The 26106-nt window shown below is 54.8% G+C and overlaps 1 protein-coding gene across 6 annotated transcripts in view; it reads right to left on the bottom strand.

Annotated features, from left to right (window-relative positions):
• CACNA2D2 (calcium voltage-gated channel auxiliary subunit alpha2delta 2) overlaps positions 1–26106 on the bottom strand; it is a 215488-nt gene that overhangs the window by 111522 nt on the left and 77860 nt on the right. For all 6 annotated transcript variants that reach the window (XR_011314924.1, XR_011314925.1, XM_069736089.1 and 3 more), the window contains exon 3: positions 10676–10792. Coding sequence is in view for 4 of the 6 variants with exons in the window: in XM_069736089.1 (XP_069592190.1) it covers positions 10676–10792 (117 nt within the window). In the remaining 2 variants the exon portion in view is untranslated. The remainder of the gene's footprint in view (positions 1–10675; positions 10793–26106) is intronic.

Below are 26106 nucleotides of genomic sequence, written 5' to 3'. Positions count from 1 at the left end.
CCATCCACCACAGCCACCGCGCATATCCTGGCCACCATCTACTAGATCCCTTGCACCAAGGCCACTGCGCATATCCCGTCCACCATGCGTATCCCATTCATCATGTACTAGATCCCGTGCACCACGGCCGCCATCTACTAGATCCCATACACCACGGCCGCCATCTACTAGATCCCGTGCACCACAACCACCATCTACTAGATCCCGTGCACCGCGGACAACACCCGTATCCTGCCCACCATCTACTAGATCTCGTCCACCACAGCCACCATCTACTAGATAGAGTTCACCATGGCCGCTGACTGTATAACATCCACCACAGCCACCATCTACTACATCCCGTCAACCACTCATATCCCATCCACCACGGCCACATCTACTACATCCCATCCACCACAGCCACCGCGCATATCCCGGCCACCATCTACTACATCCCGTGCACCACGGCCACTGCGCTTATCCCGGCCACCATCTACTAGATCCCTTGCACCAAGGCCACTGCGCATATCCCGTCCACCATGCGTATCCCATCCACCATGTACTAGATCCCGTGCACCACGGCCGCCATCTACTAGATCCCGTGCACCACGGCCGCCATCTACTAGATCCCGTGCACCACAGCCACCATCTACTAGATCCCGTGCACCACGGTCACAATCTACTAGATCCCGTGCACCACGGCCACCATCTACTAGATACCGTGCACCACGGCCACCATCTACTAGATACCGTGCACCACGGCCTCCATCTACTAGATCCCGTGCACCACAGCCACCATCTACTAGATCCCTTGCACCACGGCCACTGCGCATATCCCGTCCACCATGCGTATCCCGTCCACCATATACTAGATCCCGTGCACCACAGCCGCCATCTACTAGATTCTGTGCACCACGGCCGCCATCTACTAGATCCCGTGCACTACGGCCGCCATCTACTAGATCCCGTGCACCACAGCCACCATCTACTACATCCCGTCAACCACTCATATCTCGTCCACCACAGCCACATCTACTACATCCCATCCACCACAGCCACCGCGCATATCCTGGCCACCATCTACTAGATCCCGTGCACCACGGCCACTGCGCTTATCCCGGCCACCATCTACTAGATCCCTTGCACCAAGGCCACTGCGCATATCCCGTCCACCATGCGTATCCCATCCACCATGTACTAGATCCAGTGCATCACGGCCGCCATCTACTAGATCCCGTGCACCACGGCCGCATCTACTAGATCCCGTGCACCACGGCCACCATCTACTAGATCCCGTGCACCACGGCCACCATCTACTAGATCCCGTGCACCACGGCCACCATCTGCTAGATACCGTGCACCACGGCCGCCATCTACTAGATCCCGTGCACCACGGCCACCATCTACTAGATCCCGTGCACCACGGCCACCATCTACTACATCCCATCCACCACAGCCACCGCGCATATCCCGGCCACCATCTACTAGATCCCTTGCACCACGGCCACTGCGCATATCCCGTCCACCATGCGTATCCCGTCCACCATGTACTAGATCCCGTGCACCACGGCCGCCATCTACTAGATTCTGTGCACCACGGCCGCCATCTACTAGATCCCGAGCTCTACGGCCGCCATCTACTAGATCCCGTGCACCACAGCCACCATCTACTAGATCCCGTGCACCACGGCCACCATCTACTAGATCCCGTGCACCACGTATCCCGCCCACAACAGCTGCTGCCAATAAAAAATGTCAGTCGCAGAAGCTGCTGCAAAAATGGCCGAGACGAATGGAACAGATTTTCAGCTCCAGAAATCATAGAGTCAATTCTGCCGCAATCATGACGCTTTTTCCACTCCCCGGCTGCGGCGCGGGTTGCACTCCCTGCTTCGGCTGCGGTCACACTATCAGTATTTGGTCAGTATTTTACATCAGTATTTGTAGCGAAAACTAGGAGTGGGTGATAAATGCAGAAGTGGTGACGAGTTCCTATTATACTTTTCTTCTGATTGTTCCTCTCCTGGTTCTTGCCACAAATACTGATGTAAAATACTGACCGAATACTGACCGTGTGACCATAGTCTTACCCACAATCTTAGGGCACATCATCAGATTTTGGCGCTTCTGTGAACACGCTGCTCGCTGGTGACATTGGCGCCGTTTTCCTTCCGCAGTACCTGTATCAGCGTGGTAACGATCGCAGTGTGTCAGGACCCCTCCCCCACCCCGGGGATTAATGTCTTCGTTAGCTAATCTGCTTTACTGCTGCATTTCTAATCCAATTAAAGCCGTCAACCCCGAGTGATGGAGATCAGCAGCCGCTCAGGACAGAACGGAAGACCCTGACCCAGTGCTGAGCCCTGGAGATCCGCTGCGCCCAGTGCCGGTCTGTACAGAGCATGCCACACAGAAACAAATCAGAGGGGGCACCTGAGACCACCGGTGACTATTATTGGCAATTCTCACACCATCACAGCACACAGAGGTGCTCGATCCTCTGTGACTCCCCCTGGCAGTCTTCACTGCAGTCCTCACATTCTACTCACTCAGGATGAGCCAGGCACAGAGCGCCATACAGCGTCCGCCATAACCGACATGTTTCATCTGAGCGTCTGCAGAATAGCGCAGTCACATGATCCACGCAGAACGCTCATCTACAGGCAACAACACACGGGCGACGCAGGAGACCGCTCACCACCGGATTTCATGGGTGGTTTTCTCTTACTACGTCCCATTAGTAACGTAATGAGAAAAGACAATGGACGGAAGAAACTGCTGCAACGGTCAGAGAAGCGAGGAGAGAGCCAACGGGGCAGAGCTGATGTAAGAGACCGCAAAATCAGGAACTGATGGAGGAGGGTGGAGAAACCAGGAGCTGGCGGAGGAGGAAGGAGAAACCAGGAGCTGACAGAGGAGGGCAGGGAAACCAGGAGCTGGCGGAGGAGAAAGGAGAAACCAGGAGCTGGCGGAGGAGGAATGAGAATCCAGGAGCTGGCGGAGGAGGAAGGAGAAACCAGGAGCTGACACAGGAGGAAGGAGAAACCAGGAGCTGACACAGGAGGGCGGAGAAACCAGGAGCTGACAGAGGAGGGCGGATAAACCAGGAGCTGGCGGAGGAGGACGGAGAAACCAGGAGCTGACACAGGAGGGCGGAGAAACCAGGAGCTGACAGAGGAGGGCAGGGATACCAGGAGCTGGCGGAGGAGGAAGGAGAAACCAGGAGCTGACAAAGGAGGGCGAAGAAACCAGGAGCTGGCGGAGGAGGAAGGAGAAACCAGGAGCTGGCAGAGGAAGGAGAAACCAGGAGCTGGCGGAGGAGGAAGGAGAAACCTGGAGCTGGCGGAGGAGGAAGGAGAAACCAAGAGCTGGCGGAAGAGGAAGGAGAAACCAGGAGCTGGTGGAAGAGGAAGGAGAAACCAGGAGCTGGCGGAGGAGGAAGGAGAAACCAGGAGCTGACACAGGAGGGCGGAGAAACCAGGAGCTGGCGGAGGAGGAAGGAGAAACCAGGAGCTGACACAGGAGGGCAGAGAAACCAGGAGCTGGCGGAGGAGGACGGAGAAACCAGGAGCTGACAGAGGAGGGCGGAGAAAGAAACCAGGATCAGCAAGAGGAGGGTGGAGAAAGAAACCAGGAGCTGACAGAGGAGGGCAGGGAAACTAGGAGCTGGCAGAGGAGGGCAGGGAAACCAGGAGCTGACAGAGGAGGGTGGAGAAACCAGCAGGTGACAGAGGAGGGCTGAGAAACCAGGATCTGGCAGTGGAGCGCGGAGAAAGAAACCAGGATCAGGCAGAGTAGGGTGGAGAAAAATCAGGAGCTGATAGAGGAGAGCGGAGAAACTAGGAGCTGGCGGAGGAGGGCGGAGAAACCAGGAGCTGATAGAGGAGAGCGGAGAAACTAGGAGCTGGCAGAGGAGGGCGGAGAAACCAGGAGCTGACAAAGGAGGGCAGAGAAACCAGGAGCTGACAGAGGAGGGCGGAGAAACCAGGAGCTGGCGGAGGAGGAAGGAGAAACCAGGAGCTGACAGAGAAGGGCGAAGAAACCAGGAGCTGACACAGGAGGGCGGAGAAACCAGGAGCTGACACAGGAGGGCGGAGAAACCAGGAGCTGACAAAGGAGGGCAGGGAAACCAGGAGCCGACAGAGGGCAGGGAAACCAGGAGCTGACAAAGGAGGGCAGGGAAACCAGGAGCTGGCGAAGGAGGAAGGAGAAACCAGGAGCTGACAGAGGAGGGCGGAGAAATCAGGAGCTGACAGAGGAGGGCAGGGAAACCAGGAGCTGGTGGAGGAGGAAGGAGAAACCAGGAGCTGACAGAGGAGGGCGGAGAAACCAGGAGCTGACAGAGGAGGGCGGAGAAACCAGGAGCTGACAGAGGAGGGCAGGGAAACCAGGAGCTGGTGGAGGAGGAAGGAGAAACCAGGAGCTGACAGAGGAGGGCGAAGAAACCAGGAGATGGCGGAGGAGGAAGGAGAAACCAGGAGCTGACACAGGAGGGCGGAGAAACCAGGAGCTGACACAGGAGGGCGGAGAAACCAGGAGCTGACAGAGGAGGGTGGAGAAACCAGAGGCTGACAGAGGAGGGCAGAGAAACCAGGAGCTGGCGGAGGAGGGCGGAGAAACCAGGAGCTGACAAAGGAAGGCGGAGAAACCAGGAGCTGACAGAGGAGGGCAGGGAAACCAGGAGCTGACAGAGGAGGGCAGGGAAACCAGGAGCTGACAGAGGAGGGCAGGGAAACCAGGAGCTGACAGAGGAGGACGGAGAAACCAGGAACTGACAGAGGGCAGGGAAACAAGGAGCTGACAGAGGAGGGCGGAGAAACCAGGAGCTGACAGAGGAGGGCAGAGAAACCAGATCTGGCATAGGTGGGCAGAGAAACCAGGATCAGGCAGAGGAAGGTGGAGAAAGAAACCAGGAGCTGACGGGGAGGGCAGAGAAACCAGATCTGGCATAGGAGGGCAGAAAAACCAGGAGCTGACAGAGGAGGGCAGGGAAACCAGGAGCTGACAAAGGAAGGCAGGGAAACCAGGAGCTGACAGAGGAGGGCGGAGAAACCAGGGGCTGACAGAGGAGGGCGGAGAAACCAGAGGCTGACAGAGGAGGGCGGAGAAACCAGGAGCTGAGGGAGGAGGGCGGAGAAACCAGGAGCTGACAGAGGAGGGCACAGAAACCAGATCTGGCATAGGAGGGCAGAGAAACCAGGATCAGGCAGAGGAGAGTGGAGAAAGAAACCAGGAGCTGACGGGGGAGGGTGGAGAAACCAGGAGCTGATAGAGGAAGGTGGAGAAACTAGGAGCTGACGGAGGAGGGCGGAGAGACCAGTAGCTGAAAGAGGATTATAGTGTATTGTATACATTGTATATAGTGTATTGTATGTATTGTATATATTGGTATTGTATATAGTGTGTATAATAGAGGGTCTTAGTTAGGTTGGGTGGGGGGATTGGGGGGTTCAACGGCGGCGATAAGAGACTGATCTGGCCTGGCCCAGGGAAAAACTTTGGGGCCTGATCCTAGCTCGGATAATTCCTGAACTTTGTGGCCAGAGCCGGATCAGGGGTGGCAGGATCGTTAGTGTAGGTGTGTGTTTATACATAGTAGAAAAATAAATAAAATAAAAAAAGTGTTAATTTTGTATACTGTGTAGTGATGAGCGAATATACTCGTTACTCCAGATTTCTCCAGCACACTCGGGGGTCTTCCGAGTATTTTTTAGTGCTCAGAGATTTAGTTTTTAGCGCCGCAGCTGAATGATTTACATCTGTTAGCTGCATAAGTACATGTGGGGGTTGCCTGGTTGCTAGGGAATCCCCACATGTACTTATGCTGGCTAACAGACGTAAATCATTCAGTTGCGGCGCTAAAAACTAAATCTCCGAGCACTAAAAAATACTCGGAGGACCCCCGAGTGTGCTGGAGAAATCTCGAGTAACGAGTATATTCGCTCATCTCTAATACTGTATTGTATTTAGGTTTGTTGTAGGGTGAATGTGGTGGTGTAAGGGGCGGCTGTAAGGTAAGGCAGTGGGACCAGCAGGGTTTTGTTGTGTTTGCGTTGTTGTAATATTTGGTTTAGTATAATGTGTTTATAGTGTTTATATTGTATATAATATTGTATATAGGACGGTGTGAATGTAGTTGGGGTTGTATATAGTAGTATGAATGAAGCTGGGCCGGGAATCTTACATGATTTTATACTACGGTATTTATTATTTTACTGGGGTATTCATGTAGTTATAGTTATTTTGTTTCTTCCCTTTTAGTTTTGTTTTCTTTATTTTGTTTCTTTATTTTATTTTTTTCCCCCTGATTTGTAGGTCGAAAACTTTCCTCCATTTAGTTTCCATTTCTGGTTTATTTCTTTGTGATTTGTCTGATTGGAACTTTGTTCTTGTTTCGTTCTGTTGTGTCTGATCCTGTAATGTATCGTAGTTGTGTCATGTGATGTATCTATCTACTATATAATTGTCTAAGGGTCACTTCCATCTGTCCTTCTGTCTGTCTGTCTGTCACGGTTATTCATTCGCTGATTGGTCTCGCCAGCTGCCTGTCATGGCTGCCGAGACCAATCAGCGACGGGCACAGTCCGGAACAAAATGGCCGCTCCTTACTCCCCGCAGTCACCGCTAACACAGGGTTAATGCAGGCGGTAACGGACCGCGTTATGCCACGGGTAACGCACTCCGTTACCGCCGCTATTAACCCTGTGTGTCCCCAACTTTTTACTATTGACGCTGCCTATGAGTCATCAAAAGTAAAAAATGTAATGTTAAAAATAACAATTAAAAAAAACCTGCTATACTCACCCTCCGTTGCCGCTCGCGCCGGCCGCCATCTTCCGTTGCAGGTTCCGGTGGCAGAAGGACCTGCCATGACGTCACGGTCATGTGACCGCGACGTCATCACAGGTCCTGCGCTCATACCAACCCTGGGATCGAAAGCTGCCGTGGACTACAAGGGGCCCTCGGAAAGGTGAGTATATGTTTATTTTTTATTTTTAAACCTGTGACAAACCTGGCTGGGCAATATACTACGTGCCTGGGCAATATACTACGTGACTGGCCAATATACTACATAGCTGTGCAATATACTACGTGGCTGAGCAATATACTACATGACTGGGCAATATACTACGTGGCTGGGCAATATACTACGTGGCTGGGCAATATACTACGTGACTGGGCAATATACTACGTGACTGGGCAATATACTACGTGGCTGGGCAATATACTACGTGGCTGGGCAATATACTACGTGGCTGGGCAATATACTACGTGGCTGGGCAATATACTACGTGGCTGGGCAATATACTACGTGGCTGGGCAATATACTACGTGGCTGGGCAATATACTACGTGGCTGGGCAATATACTACGTGGCTGGGCAATATACTACGTGGCTGGGCAATATACTACGTGGCTGGGCAATATACTACGTGGCTGGGCAATACACTACGTAGCTGTGCAATATACTACGTGGCTGGGCAATATACTACGTAGCTGGGCAATATACTACGTGACTGTGTGCTGTATACTACGTCACTGGGAAATATACTACGTGGCTCTGTGCTGTATACTACGTAACTGGGAAATATACTACGTCACTGGGAAATATACTACGTGACTGGGAAATATACTACGTGACTGGCCAATATACTATGTGGCTCTGTGCAATATACTACGTAATTGGGAAATATAATACGTCACTGGGAAATATACTACGTGGCTGGGCAATATACTACGTGGCTGGGCAATATACTACGTAGCTGTGCAATATACTACGTGGCTGGGCAATATACTACGTGACTGTGTGCTGTATACTACGTCACTGGGAAATATACTACGTGGCTGGGCAATATACTACGTGGCTGGGCAATATACTACGTGACTGGCCAATACACTACGTAGCTGTGCAATATACTACGTGGCTGGGCAATATACTACGTAGCTGTGCAATATACTACATGGCTGGGCAATATACTACGTGGCTGGGCAATATACTACGTGGCTGGGCAATATACTACGTGACTGGCCAATACACTACGTAGCTGTGCAATATACTACGTGGCTGGGCAATATACTACGTAGCTGGGCAATATACTACGTAGCTGTGCAATATACTACGTGGCTGGGCAATATACTATGTAGCTGGGCAATATACTACGTGACTGTGTGCTGTATACTACGTCACTGGGAAATATAATACGTCACTGGGAAATATACTACGTGGCTGGGCAATATACTACGTGGCTGGGCAATATACTACGTAGCTGTGCAATATACTACGTGGCTGGGCAATATACTATGTAGCTGGGCAATATACTACGTGACTGTGTGCTGTATACTACGTCACTGGGAAATATACTACGTGGCTCTGTGCTGTATACTACGTAACTGGGAAATATACTACGTCACTGGGAAATATACTACGTGACTGGGAAATATACTACGTGACTGGCCAATATACTATGTGGCTCTGTGCAATATACTACGTCACTGGGAAATATACTACGTGGCTGGGCAATATACTACGTGGCTGGGCAATATACTACGTAGCTGTGCAATATACTACGTGGCTGGGCAATATACTATGTAGCTGGGCAATATACTACGTGACTGTGTGCTGTACACTACGTAACTGGGAAATATACTACGTCACTGGGAAATATACTACGTCACTGGGAAATATACTACGTCACTGGGAAATATACTACGTCACTGGGAAATATACTACGTGACTGGGCAATATACTACGTGGCTGGGCAATATACTACGTGGCTGGGCAATATACTACGTGACTGGCCAATATACTACGTGGCTGTGCAATATACTACGTGGCTGGGCAATATACTACGTGGCTGGGCAATATACTACGTGGCTGGCCAATACACTACGTAGCTGTGCAATATACTACGTGGCTGGGCAATATACTACGTAGCTGGGCAATATACTACGTGACTGTGTGCTGTATACTACGTAACTGGGAAATATAATACGTCACTGGGAAATATATTACGTGGCTGGGCAATATACTACGTGGCTGGGCAATATACTACGTAGCTGTGCAATATACTACGTGGCTGGGCAATATACTATGTAGCTGGGCAATATACTACGTGACTGTGTGCTGTATACTACGTCACTGGGAAATATACTACGTGGCTCTGTGCTGTATACTACGTAACTGGGAAATATACTACGTGACTGGGAAATATACTACGTGACTGGGAAATATACTACGTGACTGGCCAATATACTATGTGGCTCTGTGCAATATACTACGTAACTGGGAAAAATAATACGTCACTGGGAAATATACTACGTGGCTGGGCAATATACTACGTGGCTGGGCAATATACTACGTAGCTGTGCAATATACTACGTGGCTGGGCAATATACTATGTAGCTGGGCAATATACTACGTGACTGTGTGCTGTATACTACGTAACTGGGAAATATACTACGTCACTGGGAAATATACTACGTCACTGGGAAATATACTACGTGACTGGCCAATATACTATGTGGCTCTGTGCAATATACTACGTAACTGGGAAATATAATACGTCACTGGGAAATATACTACGTGACTGGGCAATATACTACGTGGCTGGGCAATATACTACGTGGCTGGGCAATATACTACGTGGCTGGGCAATATACTACGTGGCTGGGCAATATACTACGTGGCTGGGCAATATACTACGTGGCTGGCCAATATACTACGTGGCTGGCCAATATACTACGTGGCTGGCCAATATACTACGTGGCTGGCCAATATACTACGTGGCTGGCCAATATACTACGTGGGCTGTGCAATATACTACGTGGCTGGGCAATATACTACGTGACTGGGCAATATATTACGTGGCTGGGCAATATACTACATGACTGGCCAATACACTACGTAGCTGTGCAATATACTACGTGGCTGGGCAATATACTACGTGGCTGGGCAATATACTACGTGGCTGGGCAATATACTACGTGACTGTGTGCTGTATACTACGTAACTGGGAAATATACTACGTGGCTCTGTGCTGGATACTACGTAACTGGGAAATATACTACGTGGCTCTGTGCTGTATACTACGTCACTGGGAAATATACTACGTGACTGGGAAATATACCACGTAACTGGCAAATATAATACGTCACTGGGAAATATACTACGTCGCTGGGCAATATACTACGTGGCGGGTCCTGTGTTACCAGCGTGTGGGGGGTCCTGTGTTACCAGCGTGCGGGGGGGTCCTGCGTTACCAGTGTGCGGGGGGTCCTACGTTACCAGCGTGCGGGGGGGTCCTGCGTTACCAGTGTGCGGGGGGTCCTACGTTACCAGCGTGCGGGGGGGTCCTGCGTTACCAGTGTGCGGGGGGTCCTACGTTACCAGCGTGTGGGGGGGGTCCTGCGTTACCAGTGTGCGGGGGGTCCTACGTTACCAGCGTGCGGGGGGGTCCTGCGTTACCAGTGTGCGGGGGGTCCTACGTTACCAGCGTGCGGGGGGGTCCTGCGTTACCAGTGTGCGGGGGGTCCTACGTTACCAGCGTGCGGGGGGGGGTCCTGCGTTACCAGTGTGCGGGGGGTCCTACGTTACCAGTGTGTGGGGGGGTCCTGCGTTACCCTTGTACGGGGGGGTCCTGCGTTACCAGCGTGCACCACTACACAGGCTCAGTAATCACAGATCAGAGATCGCTCACCTTCAGAGCTCGCACTTTTTTGGCGAGGAGGGTTTCCACGTCGCCCGCCACCTTCTCCACCAGCCTGCGGGGGACGTTCTCCTTCACTTCAAACAGATTCCTCTTGTCTCTGTAGAGCTGCAGGAAGACAGAAAACAAACATCAGGAAAGTGGCACAGCGCAAATGGCGGCACAGAACGCCCGGACACAAGCACCAGCTGATGAATTAAATATAGTGTAAGGAAATGAAGTAAACGCGAAGTCATTCACTGACAGCAAGCAGAGATCTAGAAAATGGTTGGAGATTGCAGCACAAAGTGTATCATACACAGACTGGACACCGGCCCTTTAAGTACGAGATTTGGGGTCCCCGATATTCCATCTCCATTTTTTCACATCTCCGCTCTTTGCTGAGCTCAGCTGCTTGTCTGCCGCTCCCACCGGACCCCTCACAGCTGCGCTCATCACCGGCCGCCTGAAGATTATGGGAAGGGGATTGAGATCTCACTGGATGGCGGCGCGGTGCCGAGTCAGCATCTGACAACCGCAGATATTACATCAGATCTTTATGTGCCGAGTCTGAAGATCCGAGCCGCGAATCCCCAAACACCAGCCCACGCACCTACGGGGGGCCCGCGGGGCCCGGGGACACAGAGGGGGTCTTATGTCCTACAGAGACCCCCAGAGAAAGCCAGCAGAGTCTGTGTAACAGCAGAATAGTGACTGCAGCTCTGGAGGTGACTGGTGGATAAGATACGATGTAACAACAGAATTGTGACTGCAGCTCTGGAGGTGACTGGTGGATAAGATACGATGTAACAACAGAATTGTGACTGTAGCTCTGGGGGTGACTGGTGGATAAGACACGATGTAACTGCAGAATAGTGACTGCAGCTCTGGAGGTGACTGGATGATAAGACACGATGTAACAGCAGAATAGTGAGTGCAGCTCTGGAGGTGACTGGTGGATAAGATACGATGTAACAGCAGAATAGTGAGTGCAGCTCTGGAGGATAAGACATGATGTAATAGAGTAGTGACCGCAGCTCTGGAGATGACTGGTGGATAAGACACGATGTAACAACAGAATAGTGAGTGCAGCTCTGGAGGATAAGACATGATGTAATAGAGTAGTGACCGCAGCTCTGGAGATGACTGGTGGATAAGACACGATGTAACTGCAGAATAGTGAGTGCAGCTCTGGAGGATAAGACATGATGTAATAGAGTAGTGACCGCAGCTCTGGAGGTGACTGGAGCAGGCAGCTGTCACTCCAGTACAAGGAGAGCAGCAGACGTCGCAGTATCGGACTCTTCGTACAGATCAGATTAGGCTCACGCCGCAGTAACATGTGAGGGGTATCAGAGGTCACGGTGCGGGTGATTTGGCGCAGACCCTCTCGGTCCCGGGCTGGGGAAGGCATTATCCGGTGCACAGGGCACAGCCTCTGAGAGCGGAGCTCCTCCCACAGCGCAGCTATTCCCAAATCTCCCAATTACTGCAGGAAGCATCGATCTGTGCCATCATCCTCCCCGCAGACCCGCAGAGCATCGCTCCTCGTCGCGCACCTCACATCACGGCGGCGATTTATTATTCCGGAACATCTGTCAGGCTTTTATGGAGGCGATTACTCCCGGAGATGCGGAGGGGAAGCGCAGGATCTTCCGCGTCACAAAATGTCACGTCTGGGTTTATGCTTTATTGCCATTTCTGCCTCCAGAAAAAAAAGACAAAATCCCAGTAAACATACGTCCTGTGGTCTACTGCTACCCGAAAAGCTGGGTGACCACCAATAGAGTCACCGCAGCAGAGAGCACTCAGCTTTCCAGGCTCCTGAATAGATCTGGAGTGACATAAAGAGATAAACATCATACTACAAGGGGTTTGGGAAAGCCGGTTACCACCGCCAAGAGGTGATTTTTGCCCATTTTCTCTGGTCACCCCCAAGCAGCATCTCTGCCCGCGTACACACCTGGATCTTTGCATAATGAGACAGATTTGCATTCTTGAGCCCAAGAAAGCTGCGGGACCATAACGGGCGCCATACAGGCTGAGGGACCATAACGGGTGCCATACTGGCTGGGGGACCATAACGGGTGCCATACTGGCTGGGGGACCATAACGGGCGCCATACTGGCTGCGGGACCATAACGGGCGCCATACAGGCTGGGGGACCATAACGGGTGCCATACTGGCTGGGGGACCATAACGGGCGCCATACTGGCTGGGGGACCATAACGGGCGCCATACAGGCTGGGGGACCATAACGGGTGCCATACTGGCTGGGGGACCATAACGGGTGCCATACTGGCTGGGGGACCATAACGGGTGCCATACAGGCTGGGGGACCATAACGGGCGCCATACTGGCTGGGGGACCATAACGGGCGCCATACTGGCTGGGGGACCATAACGGGCGCCATACTGGCTGCGGGACCATAACGGGCGCCATACAGGCTGGGGGACCATAACGGGTGCCATACTGGCTGGGGGACCATAACGGGCGCCATACTGGCTGGGGGACCATAACGGGCGCCATACAGGCTGGGGGACCATAACGGGTGCCATACTGGCTGGGGGACCATAACGGGCGCCATACAGGCTGGGGGACCATAACGGGAGCCATACTGGCTGGGGGACCATAACGGGCGCCATACTAGCTGGATGACCATAACGAGCGCCAAACTGGCTGGGGGACCATAACGGGCGCCATACTGGCTGGGGGACCATAACGGGCGCCATACAGGCTGGGGGACCATAACGGGCGCCATACTGGCTGCGGGACCATAACGGGCGCCATACAGGCTGGGGGACCATAACGAGCGCCAAACTGGCTGGGGGACCATAACGGGCGCCATATTGGCTGGGGGACCATAACGGGCGCCATACTGGCTGCGGGACCATAACGGGCGCCATACTGGCTGGGGGACCATAACGGGCGCCATACTGGCTGGGGGACCATAACGGGCGCCATACTGGCTGGGGGACCATAACGGGCGCCATACTGGCTAGGGGACCATAACAGGCGCCATACTGCCTGGGGGACCATATCGGGCACCATACTGGCTGCGGGACCATAACGGGCACCATACTGGCTGCGGGACCATAACGGGCGCCATACTGGCTGCGGGACCATAACGGGCGCCATACTGGCTGGGGGACCATAACGGGCACCATACTGGCTGCGGGACCATAACGGGCGCCATACTGGTTGGCGGAAAATAACGGGTGCAATACTGTCTGGGGGACTATTACGGGTGCAGTGTTGGCTGGGGGACCACAACAGGTGCCATACTGGCTGGGGGACCATAACGAGCGCCATACTGGCCGGGGACCATTACGGGCACCATACTGACTGGGGGACCATAATGGGCGCGATACTGGCTAAGGGACCATAACGGGCTCCATACTGGCTAGCATCCAGCTTTCGTGAACTCATATGACTATGTAAGATCTGAGGACCGGGGGGCTGGTTATACGAGGGGGCTTCACAACTCTATTGGCAGAGGACAGCCTCACCCAGGCCCCAGAGTTTGAGGGGAGAAGACCCTAGTATAATACACTTGGCTTGGTGCACTACATCTCCAAAAAAGCAGGGCACACTCCGCACAGTTCCAGCCGAGAGATGAGAGGAGCAGCTTTGGGTGTAACTAGAGCATAAGACATGACGATAGCTGGGTATGCGCACTGCAGTATACACTGACCCCTATTACACATTGTGCGGTGACGGCCAGGACCAGAGTCACGGTGACAAGGTTACAGATCAGTCCGACGAGCAGGTACACGGGAGAATGGCGCAGCCCTCGCGGGCTCCGCACCTGCACTCAATAGAGCGAGGGCATTTGTTCGACTTGGCCACATCAGGCGAGGATGAGGAGAGAAGCAGGTGGGGCAGCAGCTCCATCTTCTATGTGATGGTATGGGGTCCGTGCTGGCAGGAGGGCACATGTTCACCTTATTAACGCTCTTGCTTTAATTAATGAGCAGAAGAAAACGATTTTTCACCGGGTCACCGGCACAATTAGTGCAGAATATTAATGGCCGCAGCCGAACTGTGAGGATATGGAGGGTCCAACTGCTATGATCACTGGTTGCATGGGGGTCCGTCAACTGCAGAGGTTGACCCAGCAGCCCCTGCAGAATGGATGGGGGTAGAACGGCAGAGCGATTTCCACGGTCCAGGCAGAGAAATAGTTTCTGGTAGATGTCACAGATGGTCAGCAGCTTTGGGGCACACATTGTAGAGGGGCTCAGATGCCTCCTGTTACTCCTCAAGGTCTGCGCCTATAGATGCAGCTTTGGTGGGGACCATAGAAAGTTCTGAAAAACGTCTGCCCTGGCAAAAGGTGCAGAATCGGGCACAGCGGGGGCAAGCTATGTGCCCCCACCCTGCTGATCACCACAGTTTAAATACTGAAAAATCTAACTGTGGGGAGAGAAGGGAGGACCCCAATCCCCCCGTCCCTCCACTCAGACAGAAATTATCAGGCTGCAAAATGGATGAAATTACAGCTTCCAGGACGCGTCCGATAATAACGCGGCTACAATCTGCAATCTGCAGCGCTCTGCATAGGAATTAATTGCTTCATAACTGACCCCGGACAGCTGGAGATCACAGGAACATTGCCCACACGGGGCGAGCGGCGCTAAAACTGGACAGAGAGACGAGCCATCACCACAAGACGGTAAACCAAGAACAGCAGCTCGCCGGCACAGCGCCATCACCACAAGACTGGAAACCGAGAAGAGCAGCTCACCGACACTGCGCCATCACCACAAGACGGGGAACCGAGAAGAGCAGCTCGTCGACACCGCACCATCACCACAAGACGGGGAACCGAGAAGAGCAGCTCGCCGACACCGCGCCATCACCACAAGATGGGAAACCGAGAAGAGCAGCTCACCGACACCGCGCCATCACCACAAGACGGGGAAACAAGAAGAGCAGCTCGCCGACACCGCGCCATCACCACAAGACGGGGAACCGAGAAGAGCAGCTCGCCGACACCGCGCCATCTCCACAAGACGGGGAACCGAGAAGAGCAGCTCGCCGACACCGCGCCATCACCACAAGACGGGGAACTGAGAAGAGCAGCTCGCCGACACCGCACCATCACCACAAGACGGGGAACCAAGAAGAGCAGCTCGCCGACACCGCGCCATCTCCACAAGACGGGGAACCAAGAGGAGCAGCTCGCCGACACCGCGCCATCACCACAAGACTGGAAACCGAGAAGAGCAGCTCACCGACACTGCGCCATCACCACAAGACGGGGAACCGAGAAGAGCAGCTCGTCGACACCGCACCATCACCACAAGACGGGGAACCGAGAAGAGCAGCTCGCCGACACCGCGCCATCACCACAAGATGGGAAACCGAGAAGAGCAGCTCACCGACACCGCGCCATCACCACAAGACGGGGAAACAAGAAGAGCAGCTCGCCGACACCGCGCCATCACCACAAGACGGGGAACCGAGAAGAGCAGCTCGCCGACACCGCGCCATCTCCACAAGACGGGGAACCGAGAAGAGCAGCTCGCCGACACCGCGCCATCACCACAAGACGGGGAACTGAGAAGAGCAGCTCGCCGACACCGCACCATCACCACAAGACGGGGAACCAAGAAGAGCAGCTCGCCGACACCGCGCCATCTCCACAAGACGGGGAACCAAGAGGAGCAGCTCGCCGACACCGCGCCATCTCCACAAGACGGGGAACCAAGAGGAGCAGCTCGCCGACACCGCGCCATCTCCACAAGACGGGGAACCGAGAAGAGCAGCTCGCCGACACCGCGCCATCACCACAAGACGGGGAACCGAGAAGAGCAGCTCGCCGACACCGCGCCATCTCCACAAGACGGGGAACCAAGAGGAGCAGCTCGCCGACACCGCGCCATCTCCACAAGACGGGGAACCAAGAGGAGCAGCTCGCCGACACCGCGCCATCTCCACAAGACGGGGAACCGAGAAGAGCAGCTCGCCGACACCGCGCCATCACCACAAGACGGGGAACCGAGAAGAGCAGCTCGCCGACACCGCACCATCACCACAAGACGGGGAACCAAGAAGAGCAGCTCACCGACACCGCGCCATCTCCACAAGACGGGGAACCAAGAGGAGCAGCTCGCCGACACCGCGCCATCTCCACAAGACGGGGAACCGAGAAGAGCAGCTCGCCGACACCGCGCCATCTCCACAAGACGGGGAACCGAGAAGAGCAGCTCGCCGACACCCTGCCATCACCACAAGACGGGGAACTGAGAAGAGCAGCTCGCCGACACCGCGCCATCGTTGGCCAATTTATCGCGTACAGACGCCAGTTATGATACAGGTATCCGCCATGTTAGAAAAAGCCGAGACCAAGACAGAAGAACGTGAACGATTCACGAACGGCAAGTGGAGATTCAGGAAGGATTGCAGAAAGTTAATGGCATTTAATTCTTCTGATGGAAGAGTCGGGAACACGTCACCCCAGTGTTGTGGGAATCCCACCCCGGTCCATACAGCACCCCAACACTAGGTGTATCAGTCAGCAGAGATGCTGGGAGCAGTAGTTCTCCAGGTAGCTGCTGCCTTCTCCGCACATAAATCCTCTGCTGCAGCCGCGGGGTCACGCTCGTTTACCGTTTTAATCTGTTATCATGGCTCCATCTAAGAGGATTTCTCCGGCCAGACGAGATTTGCACAAATTCTCTCTGCGATAAATAATATATTCGTTTAATAGGTTTATCTCTCTGCGGATGATTCGCCGGGCCGGAACATATTGTCCGCAGATATGACGACCAGCGGCGGCGGCGGCGGCAGCCATATTGGGAACTCACCCCAGAGATCACAAAATCCCCGACTCGTCGCCATCTGCCGAGAAAATAAGAAGCCGCAAGAGCCGTTACTTCGCTGTTTCTGTGTCTGGGAAAGCTGGGTGACAAGGAAAATGGCCGCCATCACCGCTGCAGCTACAGTATGGAGTCCTGGGATACATTGTTACCAGCTGCTGCCTCATCCTCTTCTCCTGGAAACAATGTATCGCTTGCTGCTCAGGATGAGCTCGGCTCCCGGGGGCAAGAGTCATGTGATCAGAGGAAAGCGGCGGCGGCGTCATCCGTCATTACCTGCCTGATAACCAGCGCTAACGTGCGGCTAATTGACAGCAGCGCGGCCTCCTCTGTGGCTTCAGATAAGTAAATGAGATGTGCGACGTGTCACCCGTTATCGGAGCGCGGCAGCACGAGCGTCCTCCCGAGCGGCCATCATCGCCCTGCTGCATCTACGCCCGTCAGCCGCAATAAGACGACCCCTCCTAATATTGTGCATGTCCCCCAATATGACCTGATGACCCCCAGACTGCACATCCCACCGCAGGAGGCCGCCGTGCATCGGGATTTTGCAGCGGATGGTTGATCTGATTGAGATCTGGGGATTTGGAGAGATCCTCGATCCTTAGTCCGATCCTTCGGGAATTCCGCTGCCACAAGGGATATCCACACAAGACGTTCCCAGGATCGCCAGTAATTACTGGATAAGTCCGCTATCCCTGGGTGCCTGCAGTGATGGCGGCCATATTGGTTGTCACCCAGCTTTCCACAGAACCATCGTGCTGTCTGATCTGTTGTGGACGCGACGGCGGAGGAAGTAAGCGGCAGAAGATGGATAGAAGATGGAGGCGATTTCATTTCCTATCAGCCAAGTATTGATTTCACATCGCGTCCTGAGGCAGAGGGCAGGAGACGGAGGAATATCCTCCCGAGAAAGATGAACGGGCCTATTATCCGAGAGACAGACGGTGTCCTGTGCCCGGGCCAAGGCGGTAAATGGAGAGGACTACAACCCCCAGCAGGCTCCGGTGCAGACGAGCCATCCTGCTGATAACTGAGAACAATAGCGCGCTCTTTCCCTCCATTTTGAGTCGGTTTATATTTAAGGTCATCCGTGGCGACCTCCAAGAGCCGCCTGTGGTCAGGGCTGAGCGATGGCGGTCGGAGACCCCGGAGATCAGGAGACGGACGGCCAATCTCCCGGTACAATGAATCTTCACTCAAGTAGAGGACTGCGAAAAATCTGTAACAGCAAAGGTGAAAGCAGATGGAGGGGGATGAAAAACGCGGCACGTGCCCGGACAAGTATGACGGAAATATGGCGCCGACACGCGAGCTGCGTGCTCACCGACTGCAAGCAAAGCCAGGAGAGGCAATCTGCGACAAAACTGCGGCAAGTAGCAAAATGATAAAAGCGCCCCCGGGAATGACCCCGACATGTGCAACAATATGGCGGCACTATATAACCGAAGGAAAGGCGGGGCTGATGTCTGACACTGTGCCCGATATGACGCCACTTTATATCACACTGGACGTAATCTCCATGTTTATTACAGACCCAACGTCACGGACAAGCATGGCGGCAGACCGCGGGGCCTTAAACTGGGGCGCACAAATATCCAGCCAGACCCGCAATCTGCCACCATTGCTATAAATGGGGAGAATCGATCGGATTCATCTGCAGATCTCAACACTTGGAGGATCGATTCATCAATGAATCCAGGAACCTGGAGAATCCGCGCATTTGGTGAATCCACCTCCCGGGGAGACAGGTATATACACATGGGGCCGAGCTGTGATGTAAGGTGGCACCATGGGGCCGAGCTGTGATGTAAGGTGGCACCATGGGGCCGAGCTGTGATGTAAGGTGGCACCATGGGGCCGAGCTGTGATGTAAGGTGGCACCATGGGGCCGAGCTGTGATGAAAGGTGGCACCATGGGGCCGAGCTGTGATGTAAGGTGGCACCATGGGGCCGAGCTGTGATGTAAGGTGGCACCATGGGGCCGAGCTGTGATATAAGGTGGCACCATGGGGCCGAGCTGTGATGTAAGGTGGCACCATGGGGCCGAGCTGTGATGTAAGGTGGCACCATGGGGCCGAGCTGTGATGAAAGGTGGCACCATGGGGCCCAGCTGTGATGTAAGGTGGCACCATGGGGCCGAGCTGTGATATAAGGTGGCACCATGGGGCCGAGCTGTGATGTAAGGTGGTACCATGGGGCCGAGCTGTGATGTAAGGTGGCACCATGGGGCCGAGCTGTGATGTAAGGTGGCACCATGGGGCCGAGCTGTGATGTAAGGTGGCACCATGGGGCCGAGCTGTGATGTAAGGTGGCACCATGGGGCCGAGCTGTGATGTAAGGTGGCACATGGGGCCGAGCTGTGATATAAGGTGGCACCATGGGGCCGAGCTGTGATGTAAGGTGGCACCATGGGGCCGAGCTGTGATGTAAGGTGGCACATGGGGCCGAGCTGTGATATAAGGTGGCACCATGGGGCCGAGCTGTGATGTAAGGTGGCACCATGGGGCCGAGCTGTGATGTAAGGTGGCACCATGGGGCCGAGCTGTGATGTAAGGTGGCACCATGGGGCCGAGCTGTGATGTAAGGTGGCACCATGGGGCCGAGCTGTGATGTAAGGTGGCACCATGGGGCCGAGCTGTGATGTAAGGTGGCACCATGGGGCCGAGCTGTGATGTAAGGTGGCACCATGGGGCCGAGCTGTGATGTAAGGTGGCACCATGGGGCCGAGCTGTGATGTAAGGTGGCACCATGGGGCCGAGCTGTGATGTAAGGTGGCACCATGGGGCCGAGCTGTGATGTAAGGTGGCACCATGGGGCCGAGCTGTGATGTAAGGTGGCACCATGGGGCCGAGCTGTGATGTAAGGTGGCACCATGGGGCCGAGCTGTGATGTAAGGTGGCACCATGGGGCCGAGCTGTGATGTAAGGTGGCACCATGGGGCCGAGCTGTGATGTAAGGTGGCACCATGGGGCCGAGCTGTGATGTAAGGTGGCACCATGGGGCCGAGCTGTGATGTAAGGTGGCACCATGTGGCCGAGCTGCGATGTAAGTTGGTACCATGGGCCGCGGGCGGAGCCAAATCACTGCTCTCAGCGCATCCTCCAGATAGAAGGAGCTGAGCAGACGCTGGAGCGCCCACTCCAGGGTGTCCGTGCCAGTAATGCCCGTATCTCTGCCACCAAGAACCAGGCACTTGGCTTCTAATTGCTCCAGCAGGCGAATGCCGTCAGAGCGCAGGAGCTCGCACTCCATCACAATCCGGCTGAATATCCGCAGTATGGTGATCTGGCACACAGGAAACAAGCTGCTGACTAATTAACTCAAGGCTTTGATGTGTCTAATTAATCAGCGAGTCCTCACTCCTTGTACCGAGCTACAAACACAGCGAGCGCGGAGGAGACGGTGCGCCCTAAAAGGGCCAGTAACCGTCACAGTGCGGAGCTTATGGGGTGCAGAAGCGATACAAGCGGAGAGGCTAATGTCAGCCACACAGGTGTACACAGAGACTGCACCAGCAGAATAGTGAGTGCAGCTCTGGAGTATAATACAGGATGTAACTCAGGATCAGTAATGTAATGTATGTACACAGTGACTGCACCAGCAGAATAGTGAGTGCAGCTCTGGAGTATAATACAGGAGGTAACTCAGGATCAGTAATGTAATGTATGTACACAGTGACTGCACCAGCAGAATAGTGAGTGCAGCTCTGGAGTATAATACAGGATGTAACTCAGGATCAGTAATGTAATGTATGTACACAGTGACTGCACCAGCAGAATAGTGAGTGCAGCTCTGGAGTATAATACAGGATGTAACTCAGGATCAGTAATGTAATGTATGTACACAGTGACTGCACCAGCAGAATAGTGAGTGCAGCTCTGGAGTATAATACAGGATGTAACTCAGGATCAGTAATGTAATGTATGTACACAGTGACTGCACCAGCAGAATAGTGAGTGCAGCTCTGCGGTATAATACAGGATGTAACTCAGGATCAGTAATGTAATGTATGTACACAGTGACTGCACCAGCAGAATAGTGAGTGCAGCTCTGGAGTATAATACAGGATGTAACTCAGGATCAGTAATGTAATGTATGTACACAGTGACTGCACCAGCAGAATAGTGAGTGCAGCTCTGGAGTATAATACAGGAGGTAACTCAGGATCAGTAATGTAATGTATGTACACAGTGACTGCACCAGCAGAATAGTGAGTGCAGCTCTGGAGTATAATACAGGATGTAACTCAGGATCAGTAATGTAATGTATGTACACAGTGACTGCACCAGCAGAATAGTGAGTGCAGCTCTGGAGTATAATACAGGATGTAACTCAGGATCAGTAATGTAATGTATGTACACAGTGACTGCACCAGCAGAATAGTGAGTGCAGCTCTGGAGTATAATACAGGATGTAACTCAGGATCAGTAATGTAATGTATGTACACAGTGACTGCACCAGCAGAATAGTGAGTGCAGCTCTGCGGTATAATACAGGATGTAACTCAGGATCAGTAATGTAATGTATGTACACAGTGACTGCACCAGCAGAATAGTGAGTGCAGCTCTGGGGTATAATACAGGATGTAACTCAGGATCAGTAATGTATGTACACAGTGACTGCACCAGCAGAATAGTGAGTGCAGCTCTGGGGTATAATACAGGACTCCGCATTTGTACAGAATCTTCGTACAGGTAATGTTGCTCCGGTATTTAAAGGTGAACACACGCTTTAGGGCGCATCGTCGGGTCCCCAGCTTGTCGTACCTCTAGTTTGATTTCTATAATGTATTTTCCATCACTTCAAATGCTTCTGTCAGGATGTTAATATCCGTCTCTGGCACCTGCGGAGCCACCTCGGGCACGAGCACACGCCAGGGCCAGTTTCCCAGGGAGCCAATTAACCTCACAGTACGTTGTTGGCGCACATGTGAAGAACATGCCATCTCCATGCAGACGCCGCTGTGCTGGGTTTTCTTCCCGGGGCCTCCAGCGTCACAGACAGATCTACCAAGAGCTGAGGAGAAGGTGACCGTCTAGAGATGTTACGGATGGGGATGTCGGGTTACATTGTGTTCATCCTGCGCCTCCTGGTTCATGAGTAGAATTTATTCCACTAGTCCAGGTTAGGCAGGAGGGGAGCGGGGTGATAACGCGGAGTATGACGGTATATCTCCGTGTGCTGCGGTTCGCTCTTCATGGACGTATATTAATGGCGCTCCTCACCGCTCCGTTGGCAGCGCAGGCGCATCGGGAAGACGTCAGTCGCAGATTAGCGTCTCTGTTGTGCGAACGAGACAGATCATTTAGACACCGCGCCGGTCAGGGACTTAACCGCTAAATGAGCTGTAACGTGTCACATTTCCTATGCCTTCCATCAGACAGCCTCCGCTGTGCGGCATTATCCTCTCCAGCATGCAGCACATCACCGGCAGATGTGGAACTACAAGTATCACAATGTCCTACACGGCCTACAGAACTACAACTGCCAGCATCATCACAGCACCGGCCTGCAGCAATGATGGATTTCAGCCCAACCCAAGACATAATATGGGGTGAAGCTCGGCCCCCTGCGCGGCCCCGAGGGGCCGAGATCCTGACAAGGAGGAAGCCACACAGAATATCCAGAGGTGGCGCTCTGCAGGAACGCACCGCGTGGCGGTCACATATTACACCAGAGCAACACGTGGCGGAATTCACTGCGAGCAGAAAATGCAAAAAGCGCAAATCTGTCAGATATTTACGTAGGATCCGTCAGGAGACGGGTAAAAATGGCGGAAGCGACAGATCTGAGACGGAGGGGGCGGCTGAGCGTCCTTGTGCGGTACATCGCTATATGCCCCCTCCTCCATCAGAAACACAGCACCCCGACCCCTCCTCCATCAGAAACACAGCCCCCCGACCCCTCCTCCATCAGAAACACAGCCCCCCGACCCCCTCCTCCATCAGAAACACAGCCCCCCCGACCCCCTCCATCAGAAACACAGCCCCCGACCCCCTCCATCAGAAACACAGCACCCCGACCCCCTCCTCCATCAGAAACACAGCCCCCCCGACCCCCTCCATCAGAAACACAGCACCCCGACCCCCTCCTCCATCAGAAACACAGCCCCCCGACCCCCTCCTCCATCAGAAACACAGCCCCCCGACCCCCTCCTCCATCAGAAACACAGCCCCCCCGACCCCCTCCATCAGAAACACAGCACCCCGACCCCCTCCATCAGAAACACAGCCCCCCGACCCCCTCCTCCATCAGAAACACAGCCCCCCGACCCCTCCTCCATCAGAAACACAGCCCCCCGACCCCCTCCTCCATCAGAAACACAGCCCCCCCGACCCCCTCCATCAGAAACACAGCACCCCGACCCCCTCCTCCATCAGAAACACAGCCCCCCGACCCCCTCCTCCATCAGAAACACAGCCCCCCGACCCCTCCTCCATCAGAAACACAGCCCCCCGACCCCCTCCTCCATCAGAAACACAGCCCCCCGACCCCTCCTCCATCAGAAACACAGCCCCCCGACCCCCTCCTCCATCAGAAACACAGCCCCCCCGACCCCCTCCATCAGAAACACAGCACCCCGACCCCCTCCTCCATCAGAAACACAGCCCCCCGACCCCCTCCTCCATCAGAAACACAGCCCCCCGACCCCCTCCTCCATCAGAAACACAGCCCCCCCGACCCCCTCCATCAGAAACACAGCACCCCGACCCCCTCCTCCATCAGAAACACAGCCCCCCGACCCCTCCTCCATCAGAAACACAGCCCCCCGACCCCCTCCTCCATCAGAAACACAGCCCCCCCGACCCCCTCCATCAGAAACACAGCACCCCGACCCCCTCCTCCATCAGAAACACAGCCCCCCCGACCCCCTCCATCAGAAACACAGCACCCCGACCCCCTCCTCCATCAGAAACACAGCCCCCCGACCCCCTCCTCCATCAGAAACACAGCCCCCCGACCCCTCCTCCATCAGAAACACAGCCCCCCGACCCCCTCCTCCATCAGAAACACAGCCCCCGACCCCCTCCTCCATCAGAAACACAGCCCCCGACCCCCTCCTCCATCAGAAACACAGCCCCCGACCCCCTCCATCAGAAACACAGCCCCCGACCCCTCCTCCATCAGAAACACAGCCCCCCGACCCCCTCCTCCATCAGAAACACAGCCCCCCGACCCCCTCCTCCATCAGAAACACAGCCCCCGACCCCCTCCTCCATCAGAAACACAGCTCCCGACCCCCTCCATCAGAAACACAGCTCCCCGACCCCCTCCTCCATCAGAAACACAGCCCCGACCCCGTCCTCCATCAGTAACACAGCCCCTGACCCCCTCCTCCATCAGAAACACAGCCCCCCGACCCCCTCCTCCATCAGTAACACAGCCACCCGACCCCCTCCTCCATCAGAAACACAGCCCCCCGACCCCCTCCATCAGTAACACAGCCCCCGACCCCCTCCTCCATCAGAAACACAGCCCCCCGACCCCCTCCTCCATCAGAAACACAGCCCCCGACCCCCTCCTCCATCAGAAACACAGCCCCCCGACCCCCTCCATCAGAAACACAGCCCCCGACCCCCTCCTCCATCAGAAACACAGCCCCCCGACCCCCTCCTCCATCAGAAACACAGCCCCCGACCCCCTCCTCCATCAGAAACACAGCCCCCCGACCCCCTCCTCCATCAGAAACACAGCCCCCCGACCCCTCCTCCATCAGAAACACAGCCCCCGACCCCCTCCTCCATCAGAAACACAGCCCCCGACCCCCTCCTCCATCAGAAACACAGCCCCCCGACCCCCTCCTCCATCAGAAACACAGCCCCCGACCCCCTCCTCCATCAGAAACATAGCCCCCCGACCCCTCCTCCATCAGAAACACAGCCCCCCGACCCCTCCTCCATCAGAAACACAGCCCCCCGACCCCCTCCTCCATCAGAAACACAGCCCCCGACCCCCTCCTCCATCAGAAACACAGCCCCCCGACCCCTCCTCCATCAGAAACACAGCCCCCCCCCCCGACCCCCTCCATCAGAAACACAGCCCCCCGACCCCCTCCTCCATCAGAAACACAGCCCCCGACCCCTCCTCCATCAGAAACACAGCCCCCCGACCCCTCCTCCATCAGAAACACAGCCCCCCCCCCCGACCCCCTCCATCAGAAACACAGCCCCCCCGACCCCCTCCTCCATCAGAAACACAGCCCCCGACCCCCTCCTCCATCAGAAACACAGCCCCCCGACCCCCTCCTCCATCAGAAACACAGCCCCCCGACCCCCTCCTCCATCAGAAACACAGCCCCCGACCCCCTCCTCCATCAGAAACACAGCCCCCCGACCCCTCCTCCATCAGAAACACAGCCCCCCGACCCCCTCCTCCATCAGAAACACAGCCCCCCGACCCCCTCCTCCATCAGAAACACAGCCCCCGACCCCCTCCTCCATCAGAAACACAGCCCCCCGACCCCTCCTCCATCAGAAACACAGCCCCCCCCCCGACCCCCTCCATCAGAAACACAGCCCCCCGACCCCCTCCTCCATCAGAAACACAGCCCCCGACCCCTCCTCCATCAGAAACACAGCCCCCCGACCCCTCCTCCATCAGAAACACAGCCCCCCC

The sequence above is a fragment of the Ranitomeya imitator genome, chromosome 8, assembly GCF_032444005.1.
Source record: "Ranitomeya imitator isolate aRanImi1 chromosome 8, aRanImi1.pri, whole genome shotgun sequence".
Classification (NCBI taxonomy): domain Eukaryota; kingdom Metazoa; phylum Chordata; class Amphibia; order Anura; family Dendrobatidae; genus Ranitomeya; species Ranitomeya imitator.
The sequence above is the reverse complement of the archived record's forward strand: the minus strand, read 5'-3'. Positions and strand labels throughout refer to the sequence as shown.